Here is a 22,340-nt window from a genome sequence, read left to right on the forward strand (position 1 = left end):
TCTCATCTATTGGGCACAGGCCGTTTAAGACCCGCCTCCCGGTGCAAGGTCTAAAGATTCCGGACTCCCTGCCCGGAAAATGTCTCCCTCTCCTCATTCGTCGCCCCACCCACAATTTCACTCCATTCGGTTAGTCTGTGGATTCCAGAGGTAGAGCGAAAACACGCCGACTTTATCCTCCTTCACATCAGCGTCACTCGGTCCAGGAGTCTATGACTCAGGGCCGGAACGTTAAATCATTTCCATGCTTTCTTGCCGTAAGGTACTCGAGGTGACAGCTTCCGTTTCCTGTTGGCGCCGGCTGGAGGGTTGAGTTTTGAGTGTCCTGAGAGGTCAGATTGCTGTCAGGTAAATGAGATAGCTGTGGGGGTACCTTTTGCTTGGGAATTAAGAACTGCTCTATCCTGGGAGTTTTAGACTAGGAGAGACAAAATGGTAACGAAGGATGAGGGTGTGTCAACGTCGTTCAAGGGGAGGAACGAAGAACTAGTAATAGAGACTTAGGAAGTCCACAGATAGTACTGTCCGCTTGTAGGTAATTTACCGAGCATGATGAGTCCAGGTACCTTTCCCTCTCTGCCGACACAGCACCCCTCCTGCCCTGTATTTGTTTAACTTTTAATGGAGTAAAAGCAGAGTATTCGATATGCCAAACACAGTAACAACAAAGCCTCCAATGGAGACGTTACTGGGCCCGCTCGAGCAAATCGACGATCAACGGGAGGGCCTTTACCTTTTAAAAGCAGAAAAAGCTCAGCTCTCAAATTAAAAATTGGTAAATTCGGAGTAACTGCAACGTCTTTTCACAAAAACATCGGTAGCTTTAAGATTTTTCTGTTGTGAATCTTTACAACACATTAAAATGAAAAAAAAACTGGATGCAAAATAGCAATTAGTTTTAGGGTGATTAGTATTTTTAAGTTGAGCGTCAATCAGTGAAGCCATTTTCTAACGTCTTTAGAGTCTTAGCGATTTTTTTTTTTTTGCTTTTTGGGTCACACCCAGCTGTGCACAGGGGTTACTCCTGTGCACAGGGGTTACTCCTGTGCATAGCTGGGTGTGCTCAGGGGACCATATGGGATGCTGGGAATCGAACGCGGGCTGGCCGCGTGCAAGGCAAACGCCCTACCCACTGTGCCATCTCTCCAGCTCCTTAGCAGTTTTTTAAATGACGGAAAGTAGGATAGTACTTTATGTAGTCTTTGATAAACAGTAAAAAATATTTGTAAGTAGCATATCTTATTATTTTCCTTTTTACTGAAACTCTCCAAGCCCCCTTACCGTTCGTTTTGTTAGGGGTCAACGCCGGGCGGAGCTCAGGATGTACTCCTGGCTGTATGCTCAGTTGTCACTCCCAGTGGGTCCCAGGATACCATATGTGGTGTGCGGGACCGAACTTGGTTCAGCTACGTGCAAGGCAAGCGCCCTGCTAGCTGTATTATCTCTCCAACCACCCCCTCCAGGCCTTTATTAATAAAGTTTGATTTCCATATGGTGTTCACTCCAAAAGTGGAAAGACAGTTTTTTTTTTAATTTCTGATCATAAGTTCCTTATTTCTTGAATTTATTTCCTCACCACTGGTTTTTAACAACTCTGAAACTAATCGACCCTTACTGAATTCCTGACATAATTTAGGTCATCTTATAAATTTTTGTTTTTATTGTAAAGTATATGTAACAGGACGGTATGTAAAACAAGAACATTTACAAGAACTATAATTAAGCAAATGCTCATTAACCCCTTTGGTTAAAAAGAAAATGTTGCCAATAACTTAGAACTTTCGTTCTCAAGAGAGATGATTTTTCTTCAAGGAAGTGAATATTGGTTCTTGCATAGGGTTGTGATGACTGGAAAAAAAACTTAACTACAATGGTTTATGGTATCTTCTAAAGCCATAGTACATATATATGTTATTAATATCTGTTATTAAAATTTCATGGGGGGCTGGTGGAAGAGTCAGGACTCCTGAGACTGTAATAAAAAAATGTTTGAAAGTTCCTGGATACGGGCAAGAGTGATAAGTACAGCGGGTAGGGTGCTTGCCTTGCACCTGGCAGACCAGCTTCCATCCCTGGCACCACATAAGGTCCTGAAGCCTGCCGGGAGTGATCCCCGAGTGCCCAGCCAATAGTAAGCCTGAGAACCTCTTAGTGTTGCCCCAAAGCATAGCAATTTCTGGGAAGGAGAGAAAGTTCCTTTGGGGTACAGTGATTAAAAATAGGAGCTGGAGAGATCGAACAGTGGGTAGGTGCTCGCCTTGTACACAGCCAAGTCAGGTTGATCCCCAGCACCCCATATGGTCCTCAATCCCTGCCAGGTGTAAGCCTGAAGCACTGCTGATGGTGCCCAAAAACAAATCAAAAAAGTAGATTGTAAAATACTGCCTTAAGAGCTACTTATATGAACTGCTCTGGTTATATCTTGGCCAAGAGGTCATCATTATTCCTGACTTGCAACATACATTAACCTGGTTAATTTCCCACCAGTTCTGAATTCCTAAAAAAGTGAATTGTTTTGGCTTTTCACTTAATATAAATGGATCAGTGTCTTTCTGATGCATGCCTTGCGCATATTTGTAAGATTTTTCAATTTGCATGTAGTTTTTACATTGTGCATCAATTTAATAATCTATTGTAGGACATATAAATTGTTTATCATTTAGGACTAAAGTTAAAAATTTGACTAAAAACAATATTCTTACATATCTTTATATCTTCTAAAGTCCTTGTTCACTTGCAAGAGTGTCTCTGAACCTGTGCTATGCAATACAAATATATTGGAAGCCATATAAGTAATTAAAATTTCTTCTAGGGAGCTGGAGTGGGCAGTGGGTAGGACATATGCCATGCACATGACAGACCCAGGTACAATTCCCAGAAACCCTTATGGTCCCCTAAACATCACCAGGAGTGATTGCAGAGCAGGAATAACCACTGAACATCACAAAAAAAAAAAAAATCTAGTGACATTATTGAAATGGTTGCATAAATGACAGATACAATTTATTACATATTCACCTTCCCAGTAATTTAAAATGTTTAAGATGTAATCAGTATTATTAATGAAATATTTTACTTTTCTGAATAATCTTTCAAAATGTCTTATACTTTTTGCTATTTTCACAATATAAACACTTGATCTGTGTTTAAAATCACCTCTAAAATTTACAATAGAAAAGATCTGGGATCTTTGTTTGTTTGTTTTTGCTTTGATTTTGGTTTTGGACCACACCTACAGTGTTCAGGACTTACCTCTGGCTCTGCACTCAGGAATCACTCCTGGTAGGGCTTGGTGGACCATATGGAATGCTGGGGATCCAACCCAAATCAGCCATTTCCCAAAGTGCCCTACCTGCTGTACTCTCTCCCCAACCCCATATAGTTGGTCTGTATACCCAAATTGTTCCAAACTTAGTCTTTAGATTTTTCTAATAATTGAGAATCCATTTTGAAGTTTGAATTAATTAAAACTAAAAACTTTCACTTTCCCAGTTGAACCAGTCTTATTTTAAAGTGTTAGTGGCCACTAATATTGGATAATGTATATAGAACATAGAAATAGAATTGTTAAACCATAACACCCCAAAGGAGAGAGAAAGTGAAAGGGACTGTGCCTGCCACAGAGGCAGGGGGCAGGGGGTTACTGGAAACATTGGTGGTGGATAGTGGCCACCAATGGAGGGATGGGTACTTGATCATTGTATGACTGAAGTGTAGTCACAAAAGTTTGTAAATCTGTAACTGTATCTCACAGTGATTCATGTCAAAAAAGAAAAAGATAGATTTGCTAGGTCAGATGGTATCCAGATATCCAGTTTTTCTAGGATATGCTAAACAGTCATTCATAATGGTTATTCTAAGTCACATTGTCATACTTTTGGGAGTAAAAGTGGGAGGTAAAACAATGTGTTTTACCCAGTTCTTACAATCTTACAAAGTAATTTTACAATACTGTTATATGAAGAAACTGAAGTTCATAGAAATTAAATGATTTGGCCAAGATATTACAGTTCTTGGGGCTGGAGCAATAACACAGCGGGTAAGGCATTTGCCTTGCACGCGGCCGACCCGGGTTCAATTCCCAGCATCCCATATGGTCCCCCGAGCACCGCCAGGAGTAATTCCTGAGTGCATGAACCAGGAGTAACTCTTGTGCATCACCGGGTGTGACCCAAAAAGGAAAAAAAAAAGATATTACAGTTCTTAATTTGATGCCAGATCTGTATGGAAGTAGAATCTCAAACATTTCTTTAGGGGAGCAAGATATCATTGTTTGGACCAGAGAAATAGCTCAGTTGGTTGAAATACATGTTTTACATGCAGGAGAAAATACACATGAAATACATATATGGAGTAAAAACTTGCAAAAGGAGCACATGTTAGAAGTATGCAGGCAACTAGCATTAAAATACAGCTTAGGCCATAGTTCAGTGGACTGGGAGGCCATAGTTCAGTGGACTGGGAGGCCATAGTTCAGTGGACTGGAGTGCATGTTTTGCATATAGGAGGCCCAGGTTTAATCTCCAGCACTGCATGGTTCCCTGACCACCACTAGGAATGACCACTGAGTATTGAGCTAGCAGTAGCCACTGAGTATCTCCAGTTGTGCCCAGAAAACAACGGGGGGGAAAATATAGAGCTGAACAAGCAGAGTAGTTGCCACCACACTGGATGAAACGGAGGCATAGAGTGATGCAGGTGGTTTCAAAGATCCTCAGAGAAATGCTTAGAGCCATCTCTTTATTATTATTATTAATATTTTTGTTTGGTTTTGTGCCACACCTGGCAGTGATTATGGCTTACTCTGGGCTCTAAGCTCAGGAATCACTCCTAGAGGGCTGGGTTTGAACCCAGGTCAACCACATACAAGGCAAGTGCCCTTCCCACTGTACTATTGCTCTCGCCCCTATTAATATTTTTAATCCCCATACTACCTTCTTTGTTGTCAATATTGCTGTGACACCAGGGTCAAACACACCAGACTGATATTCTGGATCTCACATGTCAGGTTGCAGTGGGCAATGAGATTTGCGCTCCCTCATCGCAGTGCTTATACATGTGCTCACCAGGAGTTGTACTCTGCAGTTGAAGCATGCCAGTTATGGTTGTTGTGGTCTCCAGGGTAGCTGTGATGCTCACACACATACTCATCAGAGGCTGCATTTCCTGACCAATGTGCTTTGCAGTCTTTGTGGTTGCAGTGCTCAATGAATGTTATACCCCTTTGTAAGTGCCTTTGTACATATAGCTTGTGATATCCAGGATGGGTTGCAGGATCAAAGGTACACACTGCCAGGAATGCACTCATGCACATCTGATGACATCGGGATTTGGACTCATGGCATACACTTGCAGAGCAGAAGTTTAAAGTCACAGAATATCTTTAGATCCTCTTCATTTTCTTTTTAAGAATGAAAGCTACCAAAAGTAGTGTTACTGTCTCCACAAATACAAACATTAAATGTTCTTCATTAGTTATGATTATGTACAACTTCCCTCATCTGTTCTGTGAACATTGGGGAAGCAGCGACCCAGCAGTGCTCAGGGTTTACTTGTGGCTCTGCTTAAGTATCATTCCTAGTAATGCTCAGGAGATCATTTATGGTGCTGAGACTTTGAACTGGGGTTGGCCACATGATGTAAGGCAAGAAGAGCCTTTCCTCCAGTACTATGTCTCTGGCCCTTTGGTTTTATGTCTTGACCCACAAAATGTACAATATGTTCTGTCTTTTTTGCAGAACAGGTCACATGATAGGTGTTTTTTTAACCCAATAGTGCATTCTCAATATAGGAAAAAACAGTAACAAAATAGTATGTACTGCAGTTTTGATATGCATATCTGTGTCTATGTGGAGGATGACATTGGTTTGTCCTTTCTACCTTGCCACAAGGAGCTTAGGTTTATTAGGTTACTCTCATCACAGTGCTCCCATTCCTCTGTGTTTATTTGTAACCTCTTTGTGCTCTGCTTCCCCAACAGGTCAATCACCTTTATCTCCTAATCAGACTCTGTTAACTTGTAAATATTTCTTTTCTCCTTAAGTCCTTTGCATAGTTAATTCAGAAGTGTCCTTTTTATATAGACACAAGAAAACAGTTAATGCTGTGTTTTTGTAACTTGGGAGTTAATTGACTCAGAATGATACTCACTCATGGGCATCTGTTCTCTCAATTTAAGCCTCAGTCGCCCTTACTTCCTAGCATTCCAAAAGCAGGGTCCCGACGAGAGACTAGATAGATTCGGGGCAAGCTGTGAGCTACCCTAGCTTCGAAATGGGCCAGATCAAAGTGCCATAATACTTAACTATAAGTTAAGAGCATGGTCATAGACAAATTCTGTCATGATCCAAAAAGTAACTAGACTAGGACCCTGCTAGGGTTAGAAAAGATTAATCTGGCCTGAGCACTGTAGTCAGAGTGTATGGTGAGGTGTTCTCAGGAGAGCCACCCTACAAGCTTAATGTTTCTCTTACTGTGTCAATACAAAATAACTAATATTAAGAAGTAGAATTAAGGGGGTATGGTGCCGCTAGCAGGTCAATCTGTACCTGTGAGGTGAGTGCATCAGCAGCCTGATGGTGCCTTCGGACTTCCAGATACCCCAAAATTGCTGCTGTGCCTTTGGCCAGACCCCAAAACTTGGGGCAAAGTTTACCAAGAAAGTAAACAGCCAAAAGTTAGGTATGTGGGAGACAGACCCACAAACCACCTCTGGCTCAGCTGTATAATTGGAGGCATGACCTCTCTGGTTCCTGATTAAACTGCTTAATGGCCATGATCCCAGAGACTCAGAAACAAATCTCGGAACCCACGGGCTTTTGGCAGAGATGCATCCAGACCCCGCAGTAGGTTATTGTCACCAGGCCATTCTAGGGGGGGAAAGGGTGCTGTCCCTCCACCTGCTCCCCCTAGGCGGCTTGGTAGCTGCCATCCTCCAGAGGCCACTGGACAGTCAGGTTTGGGCCCTCCATGACAAGACATTCAGGGTCTCACGGCATGGGGGTGGAGCCGGCCCTTTCCTCCCCGTCCCAACAAGACCCCAGTTTGCCATCCACAAACAGCCTCTATGGCTCCTGATCAAGCTACTTAACGGCCATGATCCAAGACACTTAGGAACAAATCTCGAAACCCAGCAGGTTATGGCATAAATCCCTCCAGATTTAATTGTTAAAATTTTGAAATTTCAAAATCGCACAGCCACTGCTGTAGCCATGCAGCATCATATGTTATTCATAACCAGCAATAGAAAATAAATTGTTTACTGCAGCATTATCTGAGTGTTGGGGTAAAATCCCAAATAATATGGTAGGTCTGGTGTCAAAATATTGAATGTAATCAAAGTAGAGAGAGAGTAATGTGGAAATCATCTGCCCTAAAGTTAGGGGGAGGGTGTGATATGGGGGTATATTGGGGTTTTGGGGGGGTAGAGAATGGGCACTGGTGAAGGTAAGGGTGTTTCATTATATGACTTAAGCCTGAAAGCTTTGTAACTGCTCTCACGGTGATCCAGTAAATAAAATTATTAAAAATGGGGGGAAAAAAAGAAGTAGAATTAAGATGTTAGTTAAGTTATTGGACTAAGGAGCCGAGAAACACCCCTAGGAGGTATTTCTGTCCTTGAGCCTGATTGAGCCTGATTGGCGATCTGGAAGGGCTTTGATATGTTGATTCTGCTTTCCCCAATGGGGGGATTTGGTGAGAGAAGAGAGAGAGAGAGATCTGGGCATTGAGTGGGAGAGACTGGAGGAGACTGGAATGAGGGGCTTAGTGGGACTGGAACAGGTGTGTGGGGAGAATGGAATAAATGGCAACTGATCAGAAACCAGCCTGGGGCCTCATGTCCTCCTTTGTCCGCCTATGGTGTCCACCTTCCCAGGTGGGAGAGTGGCCCTAGACTATCGAATGCCCTTGGGAAGAGCTGCGGGACTTTCCTAGCCACCTCAGGATTACACACCTATGTAAGGACTAAAAAGAAGGAAACAATTGCTTAGAAGTTCAGCGTGAGGGCTATAAAATCAAGCTACAAGCTTTAAAATCTAGTATCATTTGTGTTTCTAACCTTAGAGTTTCATTGTCTTTATCTGTATAATGGAGGTAATTATAATTTAAATTCAAAATTGTTTTAGGAGTAACTGAGTTACTACTGGCATTTCTCAGAGATAATATGGGTGCAGTTCCAAGTCATGTGAATCTTTATTGTTTTCTCCTTGGTGTATAAAAACTATATAAATGTAGTAGCAGACTTAAATGTGAAAAAAAAAGTGTACATAACCTTATTTTAAAATCCTGTGTTGCTTTAAAAATGTTAACCAAGTGATAATTTGCTAGTGGTGTATCTTGTATAAAATCCACTACAAAGGTGCTGGGGCCGGAGCACTGTGTACAGCGGATATGGCATTGGCCTTGCATGCAGCCTGCCTGAGTTTGATTCCCTACATCTCATGTGGTCCCTCAAGCACCACCAGGAGTAATTCCTGAGTGCAGAGCCAGGAATAACCCCTGAGCATCTCAAAAAGAAAAAAAAAAAAACCAACAACAAACAAATGAAAAAAACCAAAGTGCAAAATACATGAGGTACAGTGAAATGAAGCATGTTTGTACATGTAAAGAGCATTGATGGAGTGCATCTGGCACTTTAGCAGAGAAAATGTTACAGTTATGAAGAAAAGGAACCGCATAGTAGATAGTTTCTCTTGCCTCTTATTTGTGAGATTTCTAATCATCTTTCTTTTTAATATTTTGGGTATTTACTGTTTAATTAAATACTTCATAAAATCTCTAAACTCATAATTTTTGAGTGTTTATATTGCCTTTTGAAAATATAAATATTCTCTATTTTTTTGTAGACATGGCACATGGACATGGACATGAAAATGGACATGGACATGGTCATGGTCATGGTAAAATGGAACTTCCAGATTATAGACAATGGAAGGTAGAAGGGACACCATTAGAAATTGTTCAGGAGAAGCTTGCTGCACGAGGGTTAAAGGATCCATGGGCCCGGTAAGAATAATAACTACATGTAATTTATCACTGAATGTCCGTATCTATTTTCCTTTTTAATGTAGTCTCTCTGTGGTTCTTTTACTTGTTTTGGTTTTTATTTTTCGCAGTGCTAAGGACTGAAAATGGGCCTCGTATGCAAGGCAGTCACTCTTCAGGGAGCTACATTCACAACCCTATAGTCTTTAAAAAATAATAGAAATGTTTTTTACTGTAATGTTTTAACATGACCATTAAAATATTTTTATAGAACAAGTATATAATAAATTTATGTATATTTCATATGTGATTGGGCTGGAGCGATAGTACAGTGGGTCAAGCGTTTGCCTTGTGCGCGGCTGACCCAGGTTCGATTCTTCAGCCTCTCTCGGAGAGCCTGGCAAGCTACTGAGAGTATCCCGCCCACACAGCAAGCCTGGCAAGCTACCTGTGACGTATTCCATATGCCAAAAACAGTAACAAGTCTCACAATGGAGACATTACTGGTGTCTACTTGAGCAAATTGTTGAACAACAGAAGAACAATGCTGCAGTGCATGTGTGATTATGTAACTATCATCAGAGTCTATAAAGAATATTATCATTCCCAAAATTTTCCTCATATTCCTTTGCACTCTTGCTATTCAGCTAAACCAGATCTCCAACCTTTTTTAATATGGTGCATTGGTTTTATTGATTTTTCAGATATTAAAATTATCTTGCATTCCTGAGTTGAAACATTTCCTTATGACATATTATTCATATATAAGTAAGGTAAGGTCCTCCCGTTGTTCATCGATTTTCTCAAGCGGGCCCAGTAACGTCTCCATTGGAGACTTTGTTGTTACTGCGTTTGGCATATCGAATACATTATGGGTAGCTTGCCAGGCTCTGCCGTGCGGGGGAGATACTTTAGGTAGCTTGTCAGGCTCTCCGAGAGGGGCGGAGGAATCGAACTCGGGTCAGCCATGTTGGCTGCGTGCAAGGCAAACACCCTACCCACTGTGTTATCTCTCCTTTCGCCTATTATTCATATACATATATGTGTGTATGTGTATATATATATATATAGGATCCTATTTGGCATTACTCAGGGCTTATTCCTGACAATGTTTAGGCAACCATATGCAGTGCCAGGGATCCCCTTAACCCTTATTCTCTCTCTCCCCTCCCTCTCTCCCCTCCCAATTACCCACCCCCCACTCTAGCATTCATGCTCACTTGTGCGCTCTCTCTCTCTCTCTCTCTCCCCCCTCCCTCTCCCCTCTCCCTCTCCCTCTCCACCCCTCTCTATTTCTCCCCCTCTCCCTCCTCCTTCCTGCTCTCTCCTGCTTTCCCCTCTCCCTCTCTCCCTGATTATTCTCTACTTCTCTGTTCAGGATACTTAGAAGAATGATTACTAGGTTAAGAAATCAGTCTTCTAAAATTCAGCGTGCTCTGACGGGAAAGCTGTGGTATTCTTGAGTATATACTAATAATAGTAATAGTAATTGGGCTGAAGCGATAGCGCAACGGGTAGGGCGTTTGCCTTGCAAGCATCCAACATGGGCGACCCAAGTTCGATTCCTCCGCCCCTCTGGGAGAACCCGGCAAGCTACCAAGAGTATCTCATCCACACGGCAAAGCCTGGCAAGCTACCTGTGATGTATTCGATATGTCAAACACAGTAACATTTGTCACAATGGAGACGTTACTGGGCCCTCTCGAGCAAATCGATGAACAACGGGAGGACAGTGACAGTGACAATAATAGTAATTACTTGAGTGTAATAGTGTCAATGTTACATACTCTGCCAAAATATATCACACATCATCCTGTTCATCATCCTGTTTAATCTTCATAATAAAACTTTTGGACTGGAGAGAGTAGTATAGAGATTAAGAAGCTTGCCTTACATGCAAACAACCTTAGTTAGATTACCAGCACCACATATGGCTCCGCACGCACTGCCCAGAGTGACTCCTGAACAGGAGTAGCTCCTAAGCCCTGCTGGATTTGCGCACACACACTCTGCACACATACTCCCCCCACCTCACCCCCCACCTTCCCCAGTGGCCAGATAACACTGTAAGTTATATAGTAATCATTTTTGAGTAGAAGAAGCATCCCCTACATGTTAATTTATCTTGCCTGAAATGGCAGATAAAAGATTAACATTCAAGTTTCTAGCTTTCTCATTCTATAACTAGTTGTCTAGTATGGACATACTGCTGATTTGTGATAGATTGGACAAAAGTATAGGATTCTATAAAATCCTGTAGAACTGTGATGAGTGTGATATGTGGGATCATGAAGTATGTTTTCTTCTTCTATATATAAACTTGGGTATGAGACCTAATTGTCCTATGCTACAGAAAGACTGAATTCTGTCATGATCCACATATAAGATTGCATTTAAATCAGTCAGAAAGCTGAAAATCAAATGTTTCACTCAACATATGTGATGATAATTTTTTCTTCTTTTTTTTCTCTCTAGCAATGAAGCTTGGAGATACATGGGTGGCTTTGCCCACAATGTTTCCTTTGTTGGTGCAATATTGAAAGGATTCAAATGGGGATTTGCTGCATTTGTGGTAGCTGCAGGGGCTGAATATATCTGGGAGTCTCAGAATAAAGATAAGACTCATCACTGAAGAAAATTCCTGGAAGTATCTTAGCTTCTTCACTCAGAAAAAAAGATTCCTTCACTGTACCCTACTTGTCTCTTTGTCCCTTAAAGAATAGTAGTAAGGTTTAATAAAAGGTTAAAGGAAAAGTAGTGCCAGTTTTGTTTTTCTTTAAGAAGATCTTTCAGGGACTGGGAGATGCTCAATGGTCAGAGGTGATGCAGAACATGTATCTGACCTGTGTAGAAGCCTTGGAGGCACTTGCCCCTGTCCTTGGCACCACTGGGTGGAACACTTGAGAGCCCCAAGCACCGCCAGCTTGACCCTGATGGTCCTCAGCACCAGAGGCCCAAGCCCCAACTCCACATCCTCAAGCCTTTTTATCTGGAATTTTCTGTTTGTTTTGGCCACACTCTGGTTCTCAGGGACCACTTCTAGCTCTTTGCTCAGGGGCCATGCCTACTGATGCTCAGGAGACCCAAACCAGATTTGTGACTATATCCACATGCAGGGCAAACTCAACCTTTGCACTGTCCAGTCCTCATCTTAATGGTTTGTTGCTTTTTTGGTTTTGGTTTTGGTTTACACCCAGTAGTGCTCAGGGCTTACCCCTGACTGCACTCAGAGATCACTCCTGGCAGTGCTCTGAGTACTTACTATATGGGATGCCAGAGATTGAAACTGGGTCAGCTTAGGTAAACACTCTATATGCTTAGGAAACCTGCTTAGGCAAACACCCTACCTGTTGTACTGTAGTTCCACCTCCTTCGCAATAGTTTCAAATGTACAGTTCAATAGTATTAACTCCATCCATAATGTACAACTGTCATCAGCAGTTACTAACTTCATCTTTTTTATTTATTCCTCCCCCTGCATCCCTGTTGGTGCCATCACTAGGGTTACAGACATATCTGATTGTGATACTTGCACTACTTGCACTTTTGTATTAGTCGCCAGTTGCACATAATAGTGCTCACACTCTCAGCCACGGTGTTCACCAAGATTTGCACTCCTGTTGTACTCACACATGCTTGCCAGGGGTCACACTCCCTGACTGGCACTTAAACACTTTAGTTATAGTTCTTGATGGGTACTACACTTCTGTTTGGGAACTTACACAGACCTGGCTGTGGTGTGACTGGAAATCATTTGCAGTACCAGGGGTCACAGTAGAGCTACCTACCATGTACAAATAGCAAAGCTGCTAGATCTTGGTCAGTAAATGGACAGCAGGAATTTGAATTCATGAATATGCTTGCAAAGCCTATGTTCCAAGCCAGCATTTCTCTGACTTTTTCCTATTGTGGCCCCTTTCCAAATGTGTTTACTTCCTGTGGCCATCACCCCATTCTACTATGTGACACTCTAGTCTTATGATGTGACTCCCCATTTATGCAATTTTCAGCTGCGGTCCTCTTAGAATATTCTGAGAAACTGCTCTAAGGCACTGTGCCACTCCTACTGACTAACTTCAGCATTTAAAACTGAAAGTCCAGGAGCTGGAGTGATAATACCGCGGGTAGGGCATTTGATTTGCTTGCATGCAGCCGACCTGGGTTCGATTCCTATCATCCCATATGGTCCCCTGAGCACCGCCAGGAGTAATTCCTGAGTGCAGAACCAGGAGTAACCCCTGTGCATCACCAGGTGTGACCCCCCCCCCCCAAAAAAAAGCCTGAAAGTCCAGGAGCAATACCGCAGGAAGGGCGCTTGCCTTGCAGGCAGCCAGCCTGGGTTCAATCCCAAGTATCCCATATGGTTCCCCCACACTCCACCAGGAGTGATTCCTGAGCAGTCAGGAGTAAGCCCTGAGCACCAGGTGTCATTCCAAAACCAAAACAGTTTTTTTTTTTTAAATTAAGTCAAGAATCAGATTGATAACACAGAGGTTAAGCATTTGCCTTGCATGTGACTGATCACAGATTCAATTCCCAGAGCACCATCAGGTGGAAGTGCCGGACCTATCACTGTCACTGTCCTCCCGTTGTTCATCGATTTGCTCGAGCAGACCCAGTAACATCTCCATTTTGAGACTTGTTACTGTGTTTGGCATATCGAATACATCACAGGTAGCTTGCCAGGCTTTGCTGTGCGGGCAAGATACTCTTGGTAGCTTGCCGGGCTTTCCAAGAGGGGCAGAGGAATCGAACCTGGCTCGTGTCTGCATGCAAGGCAAATGCCCTACCGCTGGCAGGGGAGATACCATGATCACTACTGGACCTAAAAAATATTTTTTTTTTTTACTGGCACCCTTCTGACTCCTTGGATCTGTATCTCTGCATTTTTTAACTCTGGGAACTTCTCAGCAATGATTTCTTTGACTGTGGCTTTTTCATTGGGGGAAATATTTTTTTTTAAATAATCAATAATCATAAGCAATACCTTTCCAACACTCCACCAGCTCCTGTAACTAACAACTTACTCTCTGTCTCTGAATGTGACTGATACAAGTGAAATCATATCACTTGTCTTTTCTAACAGTAAATTACATTCATATCATTGAATTTTTTATTTTAATTGGTTAAATCTCTTAAGGTTGAAATTTAGAACTCAACTTATTGAATAGGGGTATGTTTTTCTTAAGTAACAAAGCTCATATAAGACTGAGGTCATTTTTTCTTTCATTGTAAATTTTTTATTTCATAGGTTAAGGAATCACCAAATAGATGAGACAGAGTGATTCCTAATAAGCTGATGATGTAATTGAAATGTGGAGTGGAATCATTAACTGTAAGTGTAGATAAGAAAAAGTACTTAATGAGAACAAAAAACAATAGAATAAATAGACAAACCATTCTAGTTTAAGAACTAGAATTCTTGAACTAGAATAAGTAGTTCAAGGTGGCAGACAGCAGGCTTGAACTTAATTGTATCAATAATTTTAGTAAATTTAAATGGTCTGAAAATTAACATATAGAAACAAAGAGTACAGTGGGTAAGACACTTGCCTTGCATACAGCCGATCTTTTTGATCCCTGACACCCTGTATGGTCCGCTGAACCTGCCAAGAGTGATCCCTGAGTGCAGAGCCAACAATAAGCCATGAACATACAAGTGCCCCAAAACAAAAAAATTAATAATAATGAAATTTAGCATATAGGGACCAGGGGAAGAGTTGTAGCATGTGAAAGGTTCTGATTTCACTCGCCATTACTGCATGCACCCCTGAGCACCTCCAGGTATAGCTTTGGTGGCTTCCTCTGGAAATCCACCCCCCCACCCAAAGAAGTATTTAACTCCTACCTTCCAGTAAAAGATACTAAGTTTCAGAGGGGAAAAGATCCAGTGTTATGCTACCGGTTTTTTTTTTAATTGTTTTTAAACATTTAAAGCCGGGAAGGGAATCCTTAGGAATCCCCCTCTCATGTAATGGTTCTTGCTATTTTCTCTTTCTTTTCCTTCTCTTAAATAAAATTTTAATCTGAATTCAAAATCTAAACAAAACACTGAAAGGACAGAGGAAGGTCCGGGATAGCCCAAAGGGCCGGAAACCCAAGCCTTGCATGCACAACCCCTGGGTTTGCTTTCTTGCACCACCTGGTCCAACAGATACAAGCTGGAAGTGATCTCCAAGCACTGCTGGATGTGGCACAGAGTAACAAAAAATTATAGGGTAGAATAATGGGAAAAGATGCACTGCAAGTACTAGTGAAGAAATATTCAAGTGATTATTGCCAAACAATAGATTTTAAAATAAATATAAGCAGGGACATTTAATAAAATAGGGGTATTGTAGGATAACACTCTTTTGTCCTTCCTCAGGTAGCTTAGGTTTGTCAGCTCACACCCATCTAAGGACACTGAACTTGTATTGTAAGCAATGTCCTTTCTGTGTGGACACAGGAAGACAGTTAATATTATGCTTTGTAACTTGGGAGTTGATTGACTCCGAATCATATTTACTCCTGGGCATCTGATTTCTTGACTCAGTTGCCCTTAGTTCCTAGCACCCCAAAAGCAGGGTCCCGAGGAGGGACTGAATGGACCCAGGGCAAGCAGTGAGCTACCCTGGCATCGAAATGGGCCAGGTCAAAGAGCCACGATACTCAACTATAAGTTGAGGGCATGATAATGGACAAATGCTGTCATGATCCAAAAGTAAGTAAGGACGAGACTAGGACCCTGCTGGAGCTAGGAAGATTAACCTGGCCTGAGGACTGCGAAATGTATAATGAGATGTTCTCAGGAAGAACCAAGCTAAATTTTTATCTCTTACTGTGCTCATACAGAATGACATTGCTAGAAATATTAGAAGTAGATTTATTACAGCTATTTAAGTAGATTACTAACTGAGGGAAGAACACGCCCTTGTTGGGATCCCACCCTTGGGTGGATCTCCTAGTAATCTGAAGTAATCTCTGTAGATGAGATTTTATCCTTGAGTTGATCTCCTGGAGGAGTGGTCTTACCTCTCTTTGTTGATTCGTCAGTATTCAACCCTCCTTTATGTCACCGCCTTATGTGACTGCTATATAAACTAAGAAGTCAGCTCGGAAAGGGAGTCAGAAGCGAGAGAGCTCAGGCTCCAGAGATCCAGAGTCAGAGCCAGAAGTAGAGAGCTTCCAAGATTGGGGCCAAGGAGAGAAGGAGGCAGAGAAAGACAGGAGTGAAGAGGATTGGAATAAACTACTATTGATATAGACTGGCCTGGCCCTCGTTTCTTCTTCTGTCTGCCCTTGGCCAACAGCCTTTCCGATCCAGGCCACACACAGCGGCTCAAGAGCACCGAACGCAGGCGGTGAGACAATGCCATCCAGTGAGCCCACACAAACTTTACAGGGTATCAGTTTATTAAGAAGAGAAGATAGGGATCTGGGGAAGAGGGACCTTAGTGGGCTGAGAACTTGCTTTGTATGCAGGAAGCCCTGGTTTGATTTCCAGCCACACAGTCCCCTAAGCACTTCTGTAAGGGACCCCTCAGCACAGTCAGGAGTGACCCCTAAGCACTGCTAAGTATGCCCCTAAAAGGGAAGACTATATAGTTGCTCAAAGCTTCAAATACCAAATACACCTAAAATGAGAAAATGGTAAGTCTGCAATTACAGTTGGAGATTTTAACATTTCTTTCTCAATAATTAATAGAATGAGTAGAATGAAAGTTAGCAAAGCTACAGAAGACTGAACAGTGCTATCTACCAGCTTGATGTAATATTTATAGATCAAAGAAAGTGGAGCCCTCATTCTTTCCAAGGACCCATGAAACAAGTACCAAAACAAACTGTGTATTCTAGACGACAAGAGAGCTGAAATAATTCAAAGTATGTTCTCAAACCACATACACAAAAACTAGATGAAAAATTCATAGCACAGGTATGAATTTAAAGCAAAAAACTTATGAAAAATTCACAAATATTTGAAAATTGCATAGCACACACTTGTAAATACCATGTTCAAAAAAAATGAGGGAAATTTTAAAATATTTTAACTTACTGAAAATTTTATAATATCAAATTTTGTGTGGGATAAAAGTAATAAGAACTCACCTCTAGTCACAATGATGAGGATAAAAGAGAAGAGTAATCAAAAAAAGATTTAACGCTTCTTAGAAATGTTGAAACAAAGGCATTTATGACTTGGTCAGTAATTATGAAATTGGCAGTGCCTTTAAGGAAACAAATTTAGGGCAGAGGAGATGGCTCAAAGGAGTAGTGAGCGCACTGTGCATGGGGCAGGCCTGTGTTCAATCCTAGGCATCAATCCTAGGCATCACATTGTTCCCTGAGCGCTGCCTGAGCACAAATAGGAGTAACATACAAGCACTTCTGGGTGTTGGGGAAAAAATGATGAATGTGTAAATTAAAAGATAAAATGGGGGCTGGAGCAATAGCACAGTGGGTGGGGCATTTGCCTTGCTCGCGGCCAACCCAGGTTTGATTACCAGCATCTCATATGGTCCCCTGAGCACCGCCAGGTGTGATTCCTGAATGCAGAGCCAGGAGTAACCCCTGTGCATTGCTGGGTGTGAACCAAAAAGCAAAAAAAAAAAAAAAAAAAAAGATAAAATGGTGCTCATGCAAGTGGTAGATAACTTTAGGACTGGGAGATAGTACAGAACCCAACCATGGTTTGATTCCCAGCACCACGTGGTCCCCCAAGCATTGTTTGATCTAGTCCTAGAGGGTCCTCAGGGTGACTCACACCACAAGGCATCTTGGGACCCTTGCATTGATCCTGTGGCCCACTTGGCTGAGAATTGCCAGTCGGATCTTCTGATAGCACTTGGGAGGTGCCATCACCCATCCCCACCCCACCTCAAAAGAAAAAGCAGATAATTTAAATAGTCATAGAGTTATGAAAATGAATGTTTGATCAATTGAAAACAAGATGGGAGAGTGGAAGAGCACTTACTCACTGGTAGAGCACTTATCTTCCATGTAAGATAAGGTCAAACCCTGAGTTTGACCCTTGATACTGCAAAAATGGAAGAAAGACAAGATAGAAGGTTCAGTCCTCTGGATTTAAAACACACACATACACACACACACACATAAACACACAATATTGCATTACCAATCATGCTTCAAGGAACATTTACTTTATAGAATAAAGATTATTTTTCTTTTGCACATTGAGTTAATTTTTTATATATCAGGATTTTTGCTTGAAGCTAGGAGTAATTTTTTTTATATTTATTAATTTGAAGATTAACAGAATTCCTTACCTGCAAAACATACAACCCATTGTTGTCTCAGCTGCTGCCATTGCTTGGACCACAACCAATTAAGTGTGATATTTAATCATTCTTAAAATGTCTGGCCAGGACTGGAGGACTGGGGGAGATAGAGCAAAGGACTGAAACAAGTTCCTTACATGCAGAGCCCTCGAGTGAAATTCCAGCACTATATGGTACTCTGAGCACTCTTGGTATACCCAAGCACTGCTTGGTAGTACCCCAAAAAGTCTATGATCAAAGAACAGCAAGCTTCTTAAAAATAATGTTAATTATATGTGAGATAGCCTTATAATTAATTTCTGTAGATAACTTATTAGAGTATTATTAGTCCCATTTTTGTGTGTAGGGCAGTAATCAACTAGCCAAGTTTAAGATGGCAAAGTTCACTTGATCACTTGATCACTTGACTTCCCGTTACTCGTCGATTTGCTCGAGTGGGCGCCAGTAACGTCTCCATTTGTTCCTGTCACATGGTAGTGTAGCCCAATGGCGTCTGTTCGCTCTAGGAACACGAAAAGCCTCAAACCAATCGTTCATGATCTTGGTGAAGAAGTCTGACAATCTGGTAGGTGGGCGGCCACGCGGTCTTTTGACATCCCGTGGAATCCAGTCGGTAACAGCTCTAGTCCAGCGGTCGTCTTTAAATCTCATTACGTGACCAGCCCATCTGATTTTTGACACCTTGGCAAATGAGACAGCGTCCCTGATTCTTGATCGTCGACGGATGTCGGAACTCCGGATTCTTTCTCTCATTTGAGTGAAATGTGATATTCCAAGCATAGTTCTTTCTATTCTTCTTTGGGAGACCTGAATAGCATTCTCATCCTGTTTGCGTAGGGCCCAGGTCTTTGAGGCATATGTTAATGCAGGAAGAACAGTGGAATCAAAGAGATGTGCCCGGAGTTGGAGGTTCTTCGTCCTCTTAGCTATTTCTTCGACTGTTTTGAAGGCGTTCCAAGCCGCTCTCTTCCTCCTGCGCAGCTCGGGTGCCAGGTCATTTGTCATGTTGACTTCTCAACCTAGGTACACATAGCTGTTGCATTCGGAGATGGTCGTTCCATTGAGAGTGAATGGGGCGTCAGGAACAAGGCTGTTTCTCATAAACATTGTCTTCGTAAGATTCAGCTGTAGTCCGACCTTTCCACACTCATGGTCAAAGTCGGCCAGCATTTGTGCCGCTTGGCTGATGTTTGGTGTTATTAAAACAATGTCATCAGCAAAGTGGAGGTGGTGTAGTTGGTGGTGGTGTAGTATCTTCACTCCCATTCCTTCCCATTCCAGTTGTCGCATGATGTTCTCGAGGGTGGCACTGAAGAGTTTCGGTGAAATGGTATCACCCTGCCGAACCCCTCCTTGACATCAAGGATTACTTCTTTGTAGAATGGTGAGATCCTGGTAGTGAATCCGTAATACAGCTCACGGAGGATCTTGATGTATTGAGCTTGAATTCCCTGATTGACTAGGGCTTCAATGACCGCTTCCATCTCAACAGAATCAAAGGCCTTCTTTAAATCAATGAACGTTAGACAGAGCGGCATCTCGAACTCCCGAGAAACCTCAATGAGCTTGGTTATCGTGTGGATATGGTCAATGGTGCTGAATCCTTTGCGGAACCCGGCTTGCTCGCATGGTTGTTCTTCATCTAGTGTTCTGCCAATCCTATATAGGATGACTCGAGTGAAAAACTTGTAGATGACAGACAATAGGCAGATCGGGTGATAGTTGCCAATGTCATTCATGGATGTCTCCCTTCTTGAACAGTAGTACGGTCCTGCTGGTTTTCCATTGGGACGGAACCTTGCATTCAGACAGGTAGCGAGTGAAGAGCCGAGCCAGTGTATTGATGAGTACTGATGGCAGGTTCTTCAGGTGTTCAGGTCTGACCTTGTCTGGGCCAGGTGCTGTTTGTTTCTTTACCGACGAAATGGCGTGTCGGATTTCGGAAGGGAGAACATTGGGAACGACATATCCATCCTGTGGAATTTGGTATGTTGGCAAGTGGACATGGCTATCAAAGAGATTTGAGTAGAAGTCATGGACAATCTTCTCCATTGCCGTTCTGGAGGATGTGATGGATCCATCAGGACGTCGGAGGGCAATCATCTTGGTCTTGTAGTTGGCGAAGGACAGGCGGGTGTTACGAATACTTTTCCCAGCTTCTGCCGCATCTACCAGTACTTCTGCTCTTATCTCTTTGAGGTCTTCCTTGATCGCATCTCTGCACTGCTTTGGGAGCTCGGACATTAGCTTGCAGTTGCCTGAGGCATGCGCCAAACCACGTTGGTGAATTAGCTCAAGAGTTTTTGAAGACAGGCATTTTTTTGTGGCTATCTCTCTCTTGGCGTTCCTCGCACATTCATGGAGGTGCTGAACTAGTCGTTCCTATTCCTCGTCAATGTTGTCAATAATGGCGTCTTCCCATGTTGCCGCAATAGTGCCAAAGAGCTCCCAGTTGGTGGTTGTTCTGGGAGTTCTCTTTTTAAACTTTGCAGCCCTTTCTCCCCACTCTGTGATGTAGAATTTTGCACGAAGGAGATGGTGGTCCGATCCTGTTTGAAATTTTGGGACAACAGCGACATCGGTCAGGCAAAACCGTCGATTGAATATGATGTGGTCTATTTCGTTGTGGAATCGTCCACTGGGAGACTCCCATGTCCAACATTTAGATTCGGCCTTCTGGAACTGTGAGTTACCATGGATGGTCTTGGTCGACATGATGAACTCAGACAGTCTCTCACCCTGTTCGTTCCATTCTAGGCCATGGGTCCTGATGTGAAGTTCTTCAGCTGATCTTCTCGGACCTATCTTGGCATTAAAATCACCCACAATGATCTTGTAGAAGGTATGGTCTTCTTTATAGAACTTCTCCAGCTCCATGTAGAACTTCTCAATTTCTCCTTCATCATAATTAGATGTTGGTGCATAGACAATGAAGATAGAAACTGCCGGCAGTGAGCCACATCTATTCAAATGTAAACGTCCAATTCGGGTTCTTAGGCATTCGAATGAATCAATGCTCATGGCCAAGTTTGTGTTGACAAGGACACTGACGCCTCCGACACCTCTTTTATTGCATGTTCCGAGGAACAATTCTTCTCCAGTGTTGAAAACGGCATGATGAGATTGGTGCCTTCTTGTCTCGGTCAGACTAATGATGTCGTACTTGATCTTTCACACTTGTACCATCAGGTCCTCGATGGATGCATCTGATGCTAGTGTATGTGCATTGAAAGTACAGACGATCATTTTTGTCTTCCTTCGTTGCGGCAGCCTAGTTCGGCCTTGAGATTTTATCGGCCTCTCCTTTCTCATCCTTCTCAATGCTGCCATATTGTAGAAGCCTTCAGTGTCAGGTGAATGAGGTAGGTAAAAGGTAAAGGCCCTCCCGTTGTTCATCGATTTGCTGGAGCAGGCCCAGTAACGTCTCCATTGGAGACTTTGTTGTTACTGTGTTTGGCATATCGAATACTCTCAGTAGCTTGCTGGGCTTTCTGAGAGGGGCGGAGGAATCGAACTCAGGTCAGCCATGTTGGCTGCATGCAAGGCAAACGCCCTACCGCTGTACTATTGCTCCAGCCCCGCTAGAGCAAATCGATGGTAGAACTTTACCAAAAAAATTTTAAATGGAGAGAAGAAATAAGGCACTTGTAGAACTTTACATTTCATCATTTCATCATCCTGTTATTCATCGATTGCCTCGAGCAGGCCCCAGTAACGTCTCTTTCATCCTAGCCCTGAGATTATATTCAAGGCTCTTTAGGAGAATGAGACCCATCATTGTTACTGGTATTTGGCATATTTGGTGCGCCACGGGGAGTTTGCCAGACTCTGCCCTGTGGGCAGGCTACATTCGATAGCCTGCAAGTTTGTCCAAAGTAGGAATGAGATAAGATGGCATAAAAAGATGTCCTGATAAGATGTCGCGCGGCCGCAAATGTGGCCACACGGTTCCTGGAGCTGGATTTTATAGTCTCTGAGTCTTGGCCGTTGATGGGATTACACGGCGCCAGGGGACCAGGTAGTGGGTGTGACCCCCGCCTACTGGAATTTGGAGGATCTGGGTGGAGGATGCTCGAC

At 42.7% G+C, this 22,340-nt stretch overlaps 1 protein-coding gene across 1 annotated transcript; it reads left to right on the forward strand.

Annotated features, from left to right (window-relative positions):
• The first annotated feature begins 205 nt into the window (after window positions 1-205).
• NDUFB3 (NADH:ubiquinone oxidoreductase subunit B3) lies at window positions 206-11,736 on the forward strand. The gene is made up of 3 exons (XM_056111871.1): window positions 206-348; window positions 8,847-9,006; window positions 11,461-11,736. Exons 2-3 carry the CDS (start codon window positions 8,849-8,851, stop codon window positions 11,615-11,617), a joined length of 315 nt encoding a protein of 104 aa, XP_055967846.1. The 5' UTR covers window positions 206-348; window positions 8,847-8,848; the 3' UTR covers window positions 11,618-11,736.
• Window positions 11,737-22,340: the final 10,604 nt, after the last annotated feature.

Source organism: Sorex fumeus, unplaced genomic scaffold, assembly GCF_029834395.1.
Source record: "Sorex fumeus unplaced genomic scaffold, SorFum_2.1 ptg000014l, whole genome shotgun sequence".
Classification (NCBI taxonomy): domain Eukaryota; kingdom Metazoa; phylum Chordata; class Mammalia; order Eulipotyphla; family Soricidae; genus Sorex; species Sorex fumeus.